We start from the raw sequence: 12,335 nt of genomic DNA, 5'->3' as shown, positions 1-12,335 counted from the left end.
CTGGTCACCACTGAGCGTGTGCATAAAGTGCAGCACAGATTCATCTCAAGTAAAAGCAGAGATCCTTAAATCAGGAACAGAACCGACATTTATAGGACATTTCATAACTTTCCCAAATTCTCATGAAAACATTAAGGCTGTGTGCACACGTTCCGGATTTTTCATGTTTTTTCGCTATAAAAACGCATCCATTAAGCATCCTATTAATAGAATGCAATCCGCAATTTTTGTGCAGATGTTGCGTTTTTTTTTCCACGAAAAAAAAACGCATGGCGGTAAAAAAAAAGCAGCATGTTCATTAATTTTGCGGATTTTCCGCTATTTAATGCATTGGGAAGCTCCGGAAAAAAACGTGAAAAATCCGCACAAAAAAACGCATGAAAGAAACGCATGCGGATTTCCTGCAGAAAAAGTCCAGTTTTGTTCAGGAAATTTCTGCAAAGAATCCTGACGTGTGCACATAGCCCTACAGCACATCCTGCATTGTACTTATGTGCCTAATGTATTCTATATTTTAGGAGTCAGTCCATTTTATACCGACTCCACCAAGATGGACTCCACAGTCCTGCTAGTAAGGGCCTTTTAAATATGGCCATTAGAGAGCAATAAAAGTTGCACTGGTACGTTTACCACCACTGGCGAGTTTTAACACGTGCAGCAATTACACCATCAGAGAGAATTGCAAGTTTGTCTTTGACACAATCTTTTAAGATGGCATAGAAAACATTATTTCATCACGTATAAATGTACATTTGCTAACTGTTAGCAGATAGAACGAGGAGAATGGACAAGTGATCGAGAGGACAAAATATATATTATATTGATATGTATAAATGAATATCTCTCAATTAATAAGTTGCTATATCATTGATTGGTGCTCGATTTTACCGTTGTATTACTGCCTATAAAATATACTTACTTGATGCCACTGAAGTGCATTATGGTTAATATAACAGCTGCTTTGATGAAAAACAGAATGAAGAAATCTACCATTTCCGCTCTAAACCTTTGTGCCAAGGATGGGATGATATATTCGCGTCCTACATTGAGAGAGTAATAGTTAGACAAAGCGGTACCTTACTAACAATGTCCACACACATGCAAATTGTATTTTAAGCAAAACGTTACAGGAATGTCACAAAAAACAGACCTTTATGACAATAGACAATAACTTACTGATTACTGGTGATCCCACTCCTGGCACTTCCGCTAATCGGAAGAATGGGCTCTGAAAGGCCCCAATGCAATGGAGTACCCCGATATCTTTGGCAGTCCCACAAACTGCTCCATTCTAGCTGAGCATTTCAGAGCCCGTTTTTGGGAGAGGTGCAGGTCCTAGCAATAGCAGGCTATCACCTGTCTTACTAATTCCCATTCAGATGATTAAAAGATTTTCAACAGCAATATTTTGGGGGAAAAAAATCTACATCGTGTGAATTCATTCTTAGGGTAACTAAAACACCCTACAATTTAAAAAAGGAAATTACATCTTAAACACTTATGGAACCTCCACAAGATAACACGAATGTGGAAAACGTGGCTAATCAGTTATTCAGTTACATAAACCCGGCACAGCACAGCTGTCATGAACTGAAAATGGCATTCACAGCAATGCCAAGATGTCCCAGAACTAGAACTTATTTGATCCAATGCACATTTGCTTCAGTTTTTTAGATTTTAAAGGGCATCTGTCAGTAAGATCAACTCTCCTAAGCTGTCTATATGGGCATGTAGGTCTTGGGAAGCTGAATAAAATGATACCTTGATATCTGCGAATTGATGTCTTATTCCAGAGAAATACATTATTCTGTGTAAATGAGCTGTTAGGATCGATGGGCTGGACACTGATCTACATGAGAATCTGCCTCCAGAGATTTTACAAGAAAGGGAGTTACCAGTGTGTGCCATGTAGATCAAGAGAGCAGACTGTCCGTCATTACATGTCTCACACTGGTAACACTCCCTTTTCATCTAAAATAATCTCTCGAGATTGATCTGCATGAGAATCTGTGTCCGGCCCATAGATCTCAGCTTATTTACACAGAAGAAAATCGTGGATTTCTCTGGAATAAGACATCAGATCGCAGATATCAAGGTATCATTTTATTCAGCTTCCTATGACGTACATGCCCATACAGACGGCTCAGGAGGATTGGTCATACTGATAGATTCCCTTTAATTGCACAATTCTAGTTCTCCAGTTCACAGAATAAACACAACTCTGACTTTTCCTTAAAATGGCATCTCACAATGCAATACTTCGAGAAGTGGATTCCCTTCATCAAGTGTGATGACATGAGGGAACAGTGGGTTTTAAACACTGATGTTACATAAATGGATTGTCCACTACTTAGTCAATTCAGGGCCCATAGAAAATAAAAACAATGTACCATATATACTCGAGTATAAGCCGTCCCGAGTATAAGTCGACCCCCCTAATTTTGCCACAAAAAAAACTGGGAAAACTTAATGACTTGAGTATAAGCCTAGGGTGGGAAATGCAGCAGCTACTGGTACATTTCAAAAGTAAAAATAGATACCAATAAAAGTAAAATTAATTGAGACATCAGTAGGTTAAGTGTTTTTGAATATCCATATTGAATATCCCCCCCTCCCCCCCCGTCGACCATGACTCGAGTATAAGCCGAGAGGGGTACTTTCAGCCCATTTTTTGGGGCTGAAAATCTCGGCTTATACTCGAGTATATACGGTATACTCTTTTCCCAAAACAGCACTGTTCTGGCGATATTGGCATCATTTTTCCAAGTGGGTTACGTAACACTATTGTGTCAATAACCACTATAGCCAATCAGCGGAGGCTGATGAGCTGCAGCCTTTACTATTTTGTCAGAATGAAATATTGATGAGTTGCAGCCAATAAGCATCCACTGATCAGCTCCAGAGGTCACATTACACAATAGCGTCACGTCAATCGTTGGAAACAAAGCTAGTACAGGAAGTGAGTATGAATTGGTTTCACTTTCTAGGGGGTCCTGAATTGATTAAGGAATCGTGGTCGAGTATTTAAAAAAAAAATCTGACTCCCCCCCCCCCCTCCCGGGACACACATGACCTATTAATATGGGCATACAGGTAATAGAAATGTTACACTAGTCCCATCTTTATGCTTCATATTAACGGTCTTGTTGCGGACAGTTATATTCTTTCTTTATGTTAATGATTTCTTCCAGGCTCCGGGGTGTGGGGTGCCTGAAACATATCCCTGCCTCCTATCCTCATTACAATACTACCCCCTCCCATCAGCGTCAGTTAGGGACCCAGAATTCCACGCCTGCACCCTGCACTCCCTCAGAAATACATACCTCCCCCTCCTTTCAGTGGGCACTGCCTTCAGTGATCTTCTTCGCAGGTGCCGGAGACTCACTGTGATCTCCGGTGTGAGCGCCGATAATATGCTCTCCCCACTATCTTCCTGCACAGTCATTGATGAGAACCATGTGTACATGGCGATAACTATACAGGGAGGAAGTGGGGAGAGCATATTATCGGTGTGTGCACCGGAGGTCACTGGAGCAGAAGTCGCTGGCGCCTGTGCAGAAGATCCCTGAATAAAGTGCCCACAGAAGGGAGGATGAGGTATATATTTCTGAGGGAGGGCAGGGTGCAGGCGTGGGATTCTAGGTCCCTAACTGACGCTGATGGGAGGGGGGTAGTATTACAATGAAGACAGGAGGCAGGGATTTCTGACAGCATCGCATGCCCCGAAGACTGGTAGAAATCATTAACATGAAGAAAGAATATAAGATTTCTCAGCAACAAGACTATTAATACAAGGCAAACAGGTAGGGCCAGTGTAACATTTCTATTACCTGTATGCCCATATTAATAGGTCATATACATCACGGGGGGGTGACAGATTCTCTTTAACAACCCATATAACTACTCTGCACTGTTACCTTATATAACTTAAGAATACACACAGTATGTCTGATAGGAAAAGCAAGTCAAATATTTAAGATGTGAATGTTAATTTAAGGAGAATGCGTAGTCAGAGAATGACATTATTTAAATCAGGTTTTTGTGTAGTAAAAATGTATTAAAGAGGACATTTCACCAAATTTTTCAAGTTGAACTGTACATACAATGCAATAGTGGCGGCAGAGAGGAAAAAAACTTTTTTGCTGTTTTTTCTTTTTTACTTTGGCCCTTTGTTAAGGAGATATTAGCAATCAAAGTATTGACACGTAATGAGTTAATTTTTGCTAAAGGGAACCTGTCGGGTCCTCCATGCCGTCCAACCCCTGCAGCATTGACATATATGTGACTAAATTTCCTACCTAACCATCCCTGTGTATAATGCTATTCAATTAAATGTTTAAAGAAAGTAGTTTTAACCTCCGTGCCCAGTGGGCGTGATAACATGAATTGCAGGAGCCAATGTCATTGTCAGCTCTGCAAATTTTGTGCATGTGTGGGGCTCATTTTGGCAGCGTTACTGCGCCTCTGTAGCCGAGTGTACACTTCCTAGCTTCAGAGGCGCACTGCACATGACCGGAAGTGCAGAAGACGGCTCACGGCCATGCGCAGTGCACCCCCTTGAAGCCACAGGGGTGTGATAACATGGAAACCTAATCTGGGGAATAAGGCCCTGTCGACTAGTCAAAACCCTAATTAGCATTAGAAAAGCGGAGGTTAACCCTGCTGTTCTGGTCATAGTTACCCGAACAGACTTTTTGCGGCCCTGTAGATTTTTTTCTGTAAGTCTCTAAAACTTGAGACTCCTTGACTTTTCCTCATTTGGGGGGCCTACCTATGAATTTTTTTTTTTTTCGTTTACTTTTTGCTACACGCAAAAAGTTACACTTGTTGTGTTCAGGTCATAGTGACCCGACATCGTTTTTTACAGCTGTGAGGCCATATTTTCAGTGAAATAAAGGAGTTATAACCTCAGTTGGGTCTATTTATTGCATCTACTATTGTATATCAATTGATTTCTTTCCTAAATTATTTCAATGGGGTCGTACACGCGCTCTACCGGGGGTATGCATTGAGATCTGCGCACCATAAAAATGGCTTTATATTGATTATTTTTGGTGCGCAGTCTATTCTAAAATGTAGAGTGCATCCGGAGAGATCACTAGGTGTGCACTACACGTGTATATTATGCGCAGAACGGACTGCTCAGAACGCGCTGTCTAAGACGTGTAATCATGTGTATTGCTTTTCATGTATTTTTCTATTTTCGTTTTGCTCATTGATCTGTTTTTTCATAATAAAAACAAAAAAAAAAAAAAAAAGATTTCTAGTTCATTTTTCTTTTTTTACTACCAAACATGTTCACAAACAGTCTAGTAAGCGAAAAGTATAAAAAAATGGAGTTAGAGTGTTTAAAATCAAGGTTTAATAAGCCGGGTCATAGTGACCCGGAACACTACAAGTGTATAATAAATGTGAACAAAACAGCAGGGTTAAAAACATAGATTTTAGTGAATAGCATTATACAGTGATGGTAACGCAGGGAACTTAGACAAGCTTCACACTAGCGTTCGGCAGGGCTGCGGACGGCAGCCTACTTCCTGTGAAACCCCACCCACTGCCGCGCCTCTTCCTTCAGCTCCGCCTACGTCTGCATGTGTCCTGCGTACCCTATCTTTAAGATTGGGTATGCGGGCCATGCAGATGCCTCCGCATGCGTCGTTTTGAAGCTGTGCTGACTGCAACAAAATCCTAACATGTTGCGTTTGACGCAGGTGAGCGCAGCATCAAGACGACGCATGCGGAGGCATCTGCATACATCCGCATGGCCCAGGTACCAATGTTAAAGATAGGGTACACAGGACTAATGCTGATGTAGGCGGAGCTGAAGGAAGAGGCGCAGCAATGGGCGGGGCTTCACAGAGGAAGAAGGCTTTCATCTGCAGCCCTGCCAAACGCTAGTGTGAAGCCTGCCTTAGTCATGTATGTTAATGCTACTGGGTTGGAAGCATGGAGGACCTGACAGGTTCCCTTTAAGTCTAAGCTGGTATTCTAGTTTTCACTGGAGGCATGTGCTTCTGCTCCCTCTTAGTTGCCCAATCATTAACAAGCAGTAAAACCGCAGACACAGAACAGACATTTCTAGGACATTTTATAACTTTCCCATATTCTTATGAAAATATTTACAGCACATCCTGCATTGTACTACTGAACCCAATTTAGTCTGTCCATTTTATACCGACTCCACTAAAATGGAGACGGACTCAGACACCACAGCCCTTAATACAGCGCTGATCTCCTGGTATAACCTCATGCGTGAACATAAAGTGCTGGGTGAGTAGAGCACAGATGACTAACACCTTTCAGATAAGGTCACTGTGTGGGGAGGGCCAGTGCCGCTGAGTTTGGCAGTGTCACATTACAAACCTTACTATCTGCTCTCCACCTCTCATAACACTGTCAGCGCTGCTATACTGCCCCACCCCCACTGTCAGTCTAGAGATGAGTTTGTTGTGCTCACAGCATCTCGTAATCTCGTTGTACCAAGAGCTCAACAAGGTACTGATGTGTGAGATTTAATTACAACATGCGTTGCTTTCATGCCAGAGGGATTACAAGATACTGTGAGCATAACACATTAGTGTGACTCATCAACTGGTAGTGCCAGGGAGATGCAGTACAGCAGAGCAGACAGTGCTATCAGAAGAGGAGTGCAGTACAGCAGAGCAGACAGTGCTATGAGGAGAGCAGTACAGCAGAGCAGACAGTGCTATGAGAGGAGTGCAGTACAGCAGAGCCGACAGTGCTATGAGAGGAGTGCAGTACAGCAGAGCCGACAGTGCTATGAGAGGAGTGCAGTACAGCAGAGCAGACAGTGCTATCAGAAGAGGAGTGCAGTACAGCAGAGCAGACAGTGCTATGAGGAGAGCAGTACAGCAGAGCAGACAGTGCTATGAGAGGAGTGCAGTACAGCAGAGCCGACAGTGCTATGAGAGGAGTGCAGTACAGCAGAGCAGACAGTGCTATGAGGAGAGGCCTGTAGTACAGCAGAGCAGACAGGGCTATGAGGAGTGCAGTACAGCAGAGCAGACAGTGCTATGAGAAGAGGAGTGCAGTACAGCAGAGCAGATAGGGCTATGAGGAGTGCAGTACAGCAGAACAGACAGGGCTATGAGAAGGAGTGCAGTACAGCAGAGCAGACAGTGCTATGAGAGGAGTGCAGTACAGCAGAGCAGACAGTGCTATGAGGAGAGGCCTGTAGTACAGCAGAGCAGACAGGGCAATGAGTGCAGTACAGCAGAGCAGACAGTGCTATGAGAAGAGGAGTGCAGTACAGCAGAGCAGATAGGGCTATGAGAAGGAGTGCAGTACAGCAGAGCAGACAGTGCTATGAGAAGAGGCGTGCAGTACAGCAGAGCAGACAGGGCTATGAGAAGGAGTGGAATACAGCAGAGCAGACAGGGCTATGAGAAGGAGTGCAGTACAGCAGAGCAAACAGGGCTATGAGGAGTGCAGTACAGCAGAGCAGACAGGGCTATGAGGAGTGCAGTACAGCAGAGCAGATAGGGCTATGAGGAGTGCAGTACAGCAGAGCAGACAGTGCTATGAGGAGTGCAGTACAGCAGAGCAGACAGGGCTATGAGGAGTGCAGTACAGCAGAGCAGACAGGGCTATGAGAAGAGGAGTGCAGTACAGCAGATCAGACAGGGCTATGAGGAGTGCAGTACAGCAGAGCAGATAGGGCTATGAGGAGTGCAGTACAGCAGAGCAGACAGTGCTATGAGGAGAGGAGTGCAGTACAGCAGAGCAGACAGGGCTATGAGAAGAGGAGTGCAGTACAGCAGAGCAGACAGGGCTATGAGAAGAGGAGTGCAGTACAGCAGAGCAGACAGGGCTATGAGAAGAGGAGTGCAGTACAGCAGAGCAGACAGGGCTATGAGGAGTGCAGTACAGCAGAGCAGACAGGGCTATGAGAAGAGGAGTGCAGTACAGCAGAGCAGACAGGGCTATGAGGAGTGCAGTACAGCAGAGCAGACAGGGCTATGAGGAGTGCAGTACAGCAGAGCAGACAGGGCTATGAGAAGAGGAGTGCAGTACAGCAGAGCAGACAGGGCTATGAGAAGAGGAGTGCAGTACAGCAGAGCAAACAGGGCTATGAGGAGTGCAGTACAGCAGAGCAGACAGGGCTATGAGGAGTGCAGTACAGCAGAGCAGATAGGGCTATGAGGAGTGCAGTACAGCAGAGCAGACAGTGCTATGAGGAGTGCAGTACAGCAGAGCAGACAGGGCTATGAGGAGTGCAGTACAGCAGAGCAGACAGGGCTATGAGAAGAGGAGTGCAGTACAGCAGATCAGACAGGGCTATGAGGAGTGCAGTACAGCAGAGCAGATAGGGCTATGAGGAGTGCAGTACAGCAGAGCAGACAGTGCTATGAGGAGAGGAGTGCAGTACAGCAGAGCAGACAGGGCTATGAGAAGAGGAGTGCAGTACAGCAGAGCAGACAGGGCTATGAGAAGAGGAGTGCAGTACAGCAGAGCAGACAGGGCTATGAGAAGAGGAGTGCAGTACAGCAGAGCAGACAGGGCTATGAGGAGTGCAGTACAGCAGAGCAGACAGGGCTATGAGAAGAGGAGTGCAGTACAGCAGAGCAGACAGGGCTATGAGGAGTGCAGTACAGCAGAGCAGACAGGGCTATGAGGAGTGCAGTACAGCAGAGCAGACAGGGCTATGAGAAGAGGAGTGCAGTACAGCAGAGCAGACAGGGCTATGAGAAGAGGAGTGCAGTACAGCAGAGCAGACAGGGCTATGAGAAGAGGAGTGCAGTACAGCAGAGCGGACAGGGCTATGAGAAGAGGAGTGCAGTACAGCAGAGCGGACATGGCTATGAGAAGGAGTGGAGTACAGCAGAGCGGACAGGGCTATGAGAAGAGGAGTGCAGTACAGCAGAGCAGACAGGGCTATGAGAAGAGGAGTGCAGTACAGCAGAGCAGACAGTGCTATGAGAAGAGGAGTGCAGTACAGCAGAGCAGACAGGGCTATGAGAAGAGGAGTGCAGTACAGCAGAGCAGACAGTGCTATGAGAAGAGGAGTGCAGTACAGCAGAGCAGACAGTGCTATGGGAGAAGAGCTGACAGATGGGTTTGTAATATGACACCTAAACAGTTGCATTTTCTAATCATGCAGGATGTTAGACCAGGAGATCAGGGAGGTATTATTACTTCTCACACACTGAAAAACCTACGTTCAGGGGGAGGGGAGGTTGGGGGGTTGAGTGCTCTTTTTCTGCCTGCTTATAATTGGGCACCTCATACAGGGAGAAGTACACACCCCAAATGAAAACATTCTAATAACACCATTTTGCAGCCACAATTACATTGTGTTCAATATGAAATATTTGGTGAAGGGTCCTCTTTAAACATTGGTACAAAAATGTCATATCACAAGAGAAAATAAAAAAGCAGCACTCTTGCAACTAGTGCATTTTAAGATTGATACTTCCTGTCCTTTTAGCAGTTTCATTATCAAATTATATTGACAGGTGACACTTTTATACACAGCCGATAACATACGATCCACCAATTGCAAAAGGTAACGTCTAACCTGGCCCTACTCCCTCTAGTTTCAGCAACCTTTGCACACATTTATTAAATACCATGCAAAAAAATAGGTCATTTTCTGAGAAATTCTCTTTTATTGGGCTCAGACAATAATCGCCTCATTGCAAAACTAACAGGAAGTTTTTACTAAGCTGCCAACTGAATCATAGACAGTATAAAAGAAAAAAAAACACCCAAAAAGGTAAGGTGACCGTATCAGTGGGCAAGTAGATCTTACTGACAGATTCCCCTTGAAGGAATGTTTTTGCTACCTCATCTGAGAGCACCATAATGTAGGGGCAGAAAACCTGATTCCAGCGATGCATCACTTATTGAGCTGCTTGCTGTTGGCAGATCCACCAGTTTTCTGAATGCTGAACTCTATTGATAAAATCCAAAGATCAAAACTACAGCAAGCAGCCCAGCTGGTGACAGATTTCCTTCACTATTACCTCAGCTAATGACCATCTATATAGTCACATTGCCACAACCTGACAGTTGGCAGAAACCCAACCTTGCTGGCTTGTTGGGCAATGGGCACATCTGTGATCTTAACCTTATACGGTCACATATCGCGGTGTAGCCGGAGCCTTATATTGTCACATCATACAGAGAGTCGCTTATTGCAGAAACTTCAGAATTCCAGCAAAATCTTACGTCTATGGTCGGCTAGTAGTTACCCATCTCCAACGGAATAGTCTATGGAGGGGCAGTCAGACCCCTGTGGCAGAACAAAAGGAAAATCACAAATGTGAACCCTCAAGAGAACCTACTGCCACACAATGCCATCATCTCTCTACGGCTACTGATTGATCAGCACACCCCTTCCTCCCCAGAGCCAAAAATAACAGCGCCCCTAAAATGCCCAGGAAATACTGCCCTACAGTGCAGCCACCAGTGCGCCTGGTCCTCCTCAGTGCAGCCAGTCACGACCTGCCCCAACCACCCTGCCTTGTGTGCCGTGTGTGGAGGGCATCACCTGCAGCCGGCGGGGCAGTGGGCGCAGAGTTGGCATTGCTGGGGGCACCTCTGACAGTCGTGCCGCTGCCCATCCTCTGCTCCCCGCTGTTGCCTGCAGTCATCATGACGAGAGCCGCCGCGGTAGCGCAGCTGTTGTGCCAGCACAGAGAGCCGCAGTAACACTGCCAGAGCCATTCCTGGAGCCGCCGGGAGTACTCCGCCGCGCTCATGCTGGGACTTGTAGTGTGCAGCTCTGCAGCGGCTTGTGGAGCCTCCGCCATGACTCTGCTCAGTCTGCTGCTAGACAGAAGCCATCAACAGCAGCGTCTGCAGCGCGGACCGGGAGCTGTGAGCGCACGGTGATGACGTCAGCAGAGGCGAGGACTGCAGCAGCCTGCCGCCTCCTCCACCCTGACTAGTCACACAGGGGAAGGTCACACGGAGGGTTCCAGGTGGATTAACCATCTTCCTACAAAAATGACATTAAATAATGTTTTTGGCGTGTTTTTTTAAGGCCATGTTCACACTAGCAGTATTTGGTCAGTATTTTACCTCAGTAGTTGTAGCCAAAACCAGGAGTGGGTGATAAATACAGAAGTGGTGAGGTGTTTCTAATATACTTTTCCTCCTGGCTTAGGCTTACGGATACTGAGGTAAAATACTGACCAAATACTGAACGTGTGAACGAGGCCTAATTTGTTTTTAATGGGGCGGTTTTCGGCTTCTATTGATTTATCGGTCACATTTTTTCTTTTTAAGCAAAAGCTCCTAAGAACTGACACATTTGGTCTCGTTCATTATTGCATTTGTGCCTTTTCTTTGGGACGTACTAAAAAAAATGAAGAAAAGGAATAAATAAAAAGAATGAGCATAATAACTTTTAGGTCCATAGAGATGGAGAGGTGTTATAGCTTTCTTATACATCTTGGATATGAACTGAACGTGAATTATATGTAGGCAACTAGGAAATCAACACAGATCCCATAAAAACAGGTGTATATTATATTCCCTGAGACTGATAGGTGGGGAATGAACATGAAATATATGTAGACTAGATGGTGGCCCGATTCTAACACATCGGGTATTCTAGTTGTAACCAAAAAACAATACATACAGGGTATAATTTGAAGGTATAACCAGAGAACTGAAAAAACCCTTTAAAATATAACTTTTAATAAATGCTGAGTAAAAAATACCCATAAAACCAGGTCAGGAGACAGTAACACCTTAATCTATCTTAACACAGACAATGAAAGGATAGAGACTAAACGGTGGGGGGGGGGCGTGATCTTTCCCTCACTCACCCTACCTCACGCGGAGGTTGGCACCCTAAAATCGATGTGGCGCCCCCACTCGTCGACGGCTCTCCCTTATGACCCTACAGGATCTTATCCAAAATGAAACCACCACCACACCATAACTTAATATAAAGTGTACAAATACTTATAAGGTGTAAAAAGATAGTTTTAAAGATCTAATGTGGGATAGTTTCCACAAGAAGAGGGTCCTGTAGACTGTAACCCTTCTATTGATCTTTATATAAGAAAGGTGCACAAGGTGTCTAATGTATAGAGGCAAAATAATCAATTGCAATATACAGTAATCATAGGCCTTTTATCAACACCTCATGGTATACCCTAATCATAGGCACAGTGTATTCACAGGAGTATACCTTGTGTTAGCAGATGTACTACAGAGACAATCTTATGCCAACATAACAAACACTAGGACCTCTCAGATAATAAGACAATGGTCAAAAAATAAATAAAGGATGTACTCATCCATATGCTGCCGCCCATCCCAACGCGTTTCCCCCCAGGTAAATACACCAGGGTTCATCA

General features: G+C 44.8%; 1 protein-coding gene across 1 annotated transcript in view; it reads right to left on the bottom strand.

The window, feature by feature from the left end:
- The window catches only part of FAM8A1 (family with sequence similarity 8 member A1), a 30,272-nt gene extending 19,416 nt beyond the window's left edge, over positions 1 to 10,856 (bottom strand). Inside the window, exons 1-2 of the mRNA XM_069730836.1 lie at positions 10,514 to 10,856; positions 920 to 1,040 (exon numbers count right to left, since the gene is read on the bottom strand). Of these exons, the coding sequence (XP_069586937.1) occupies positions 920 to 1,040; positions 10,514 to 10,775 (383 nt within the window). The 5' untranslated portion in view covers positions 10,776 to 10,856. The remainder of the gene's footprint in view (positions 1 to 919; positions 1,041 to 10,513) is intronic.
- Positions 10,857 to 12,335: the final 1,479 nt, after the last annotated feature.

Source organism: Ranitomeya imitator, chromosome 6, assembly GCF_032444005.1.
Source record: "Ranitomeya imitator isolate aRanImi1 chromosome 6, aRanImi1.pri, whole genome shotgun sequence".
Classification (NCBI taxonomy): domain Eukaryota; kingdom Metazoa; phylum Chordata; class Amphibia; order Anura; family Dendrobatidae; genus Ranitomeya; species Ranitomeya imitator.
Note: the sequence above shows the minus strand (reverse complement) of the source record. Positions and strands in the feature narration are given on the sequence as shown.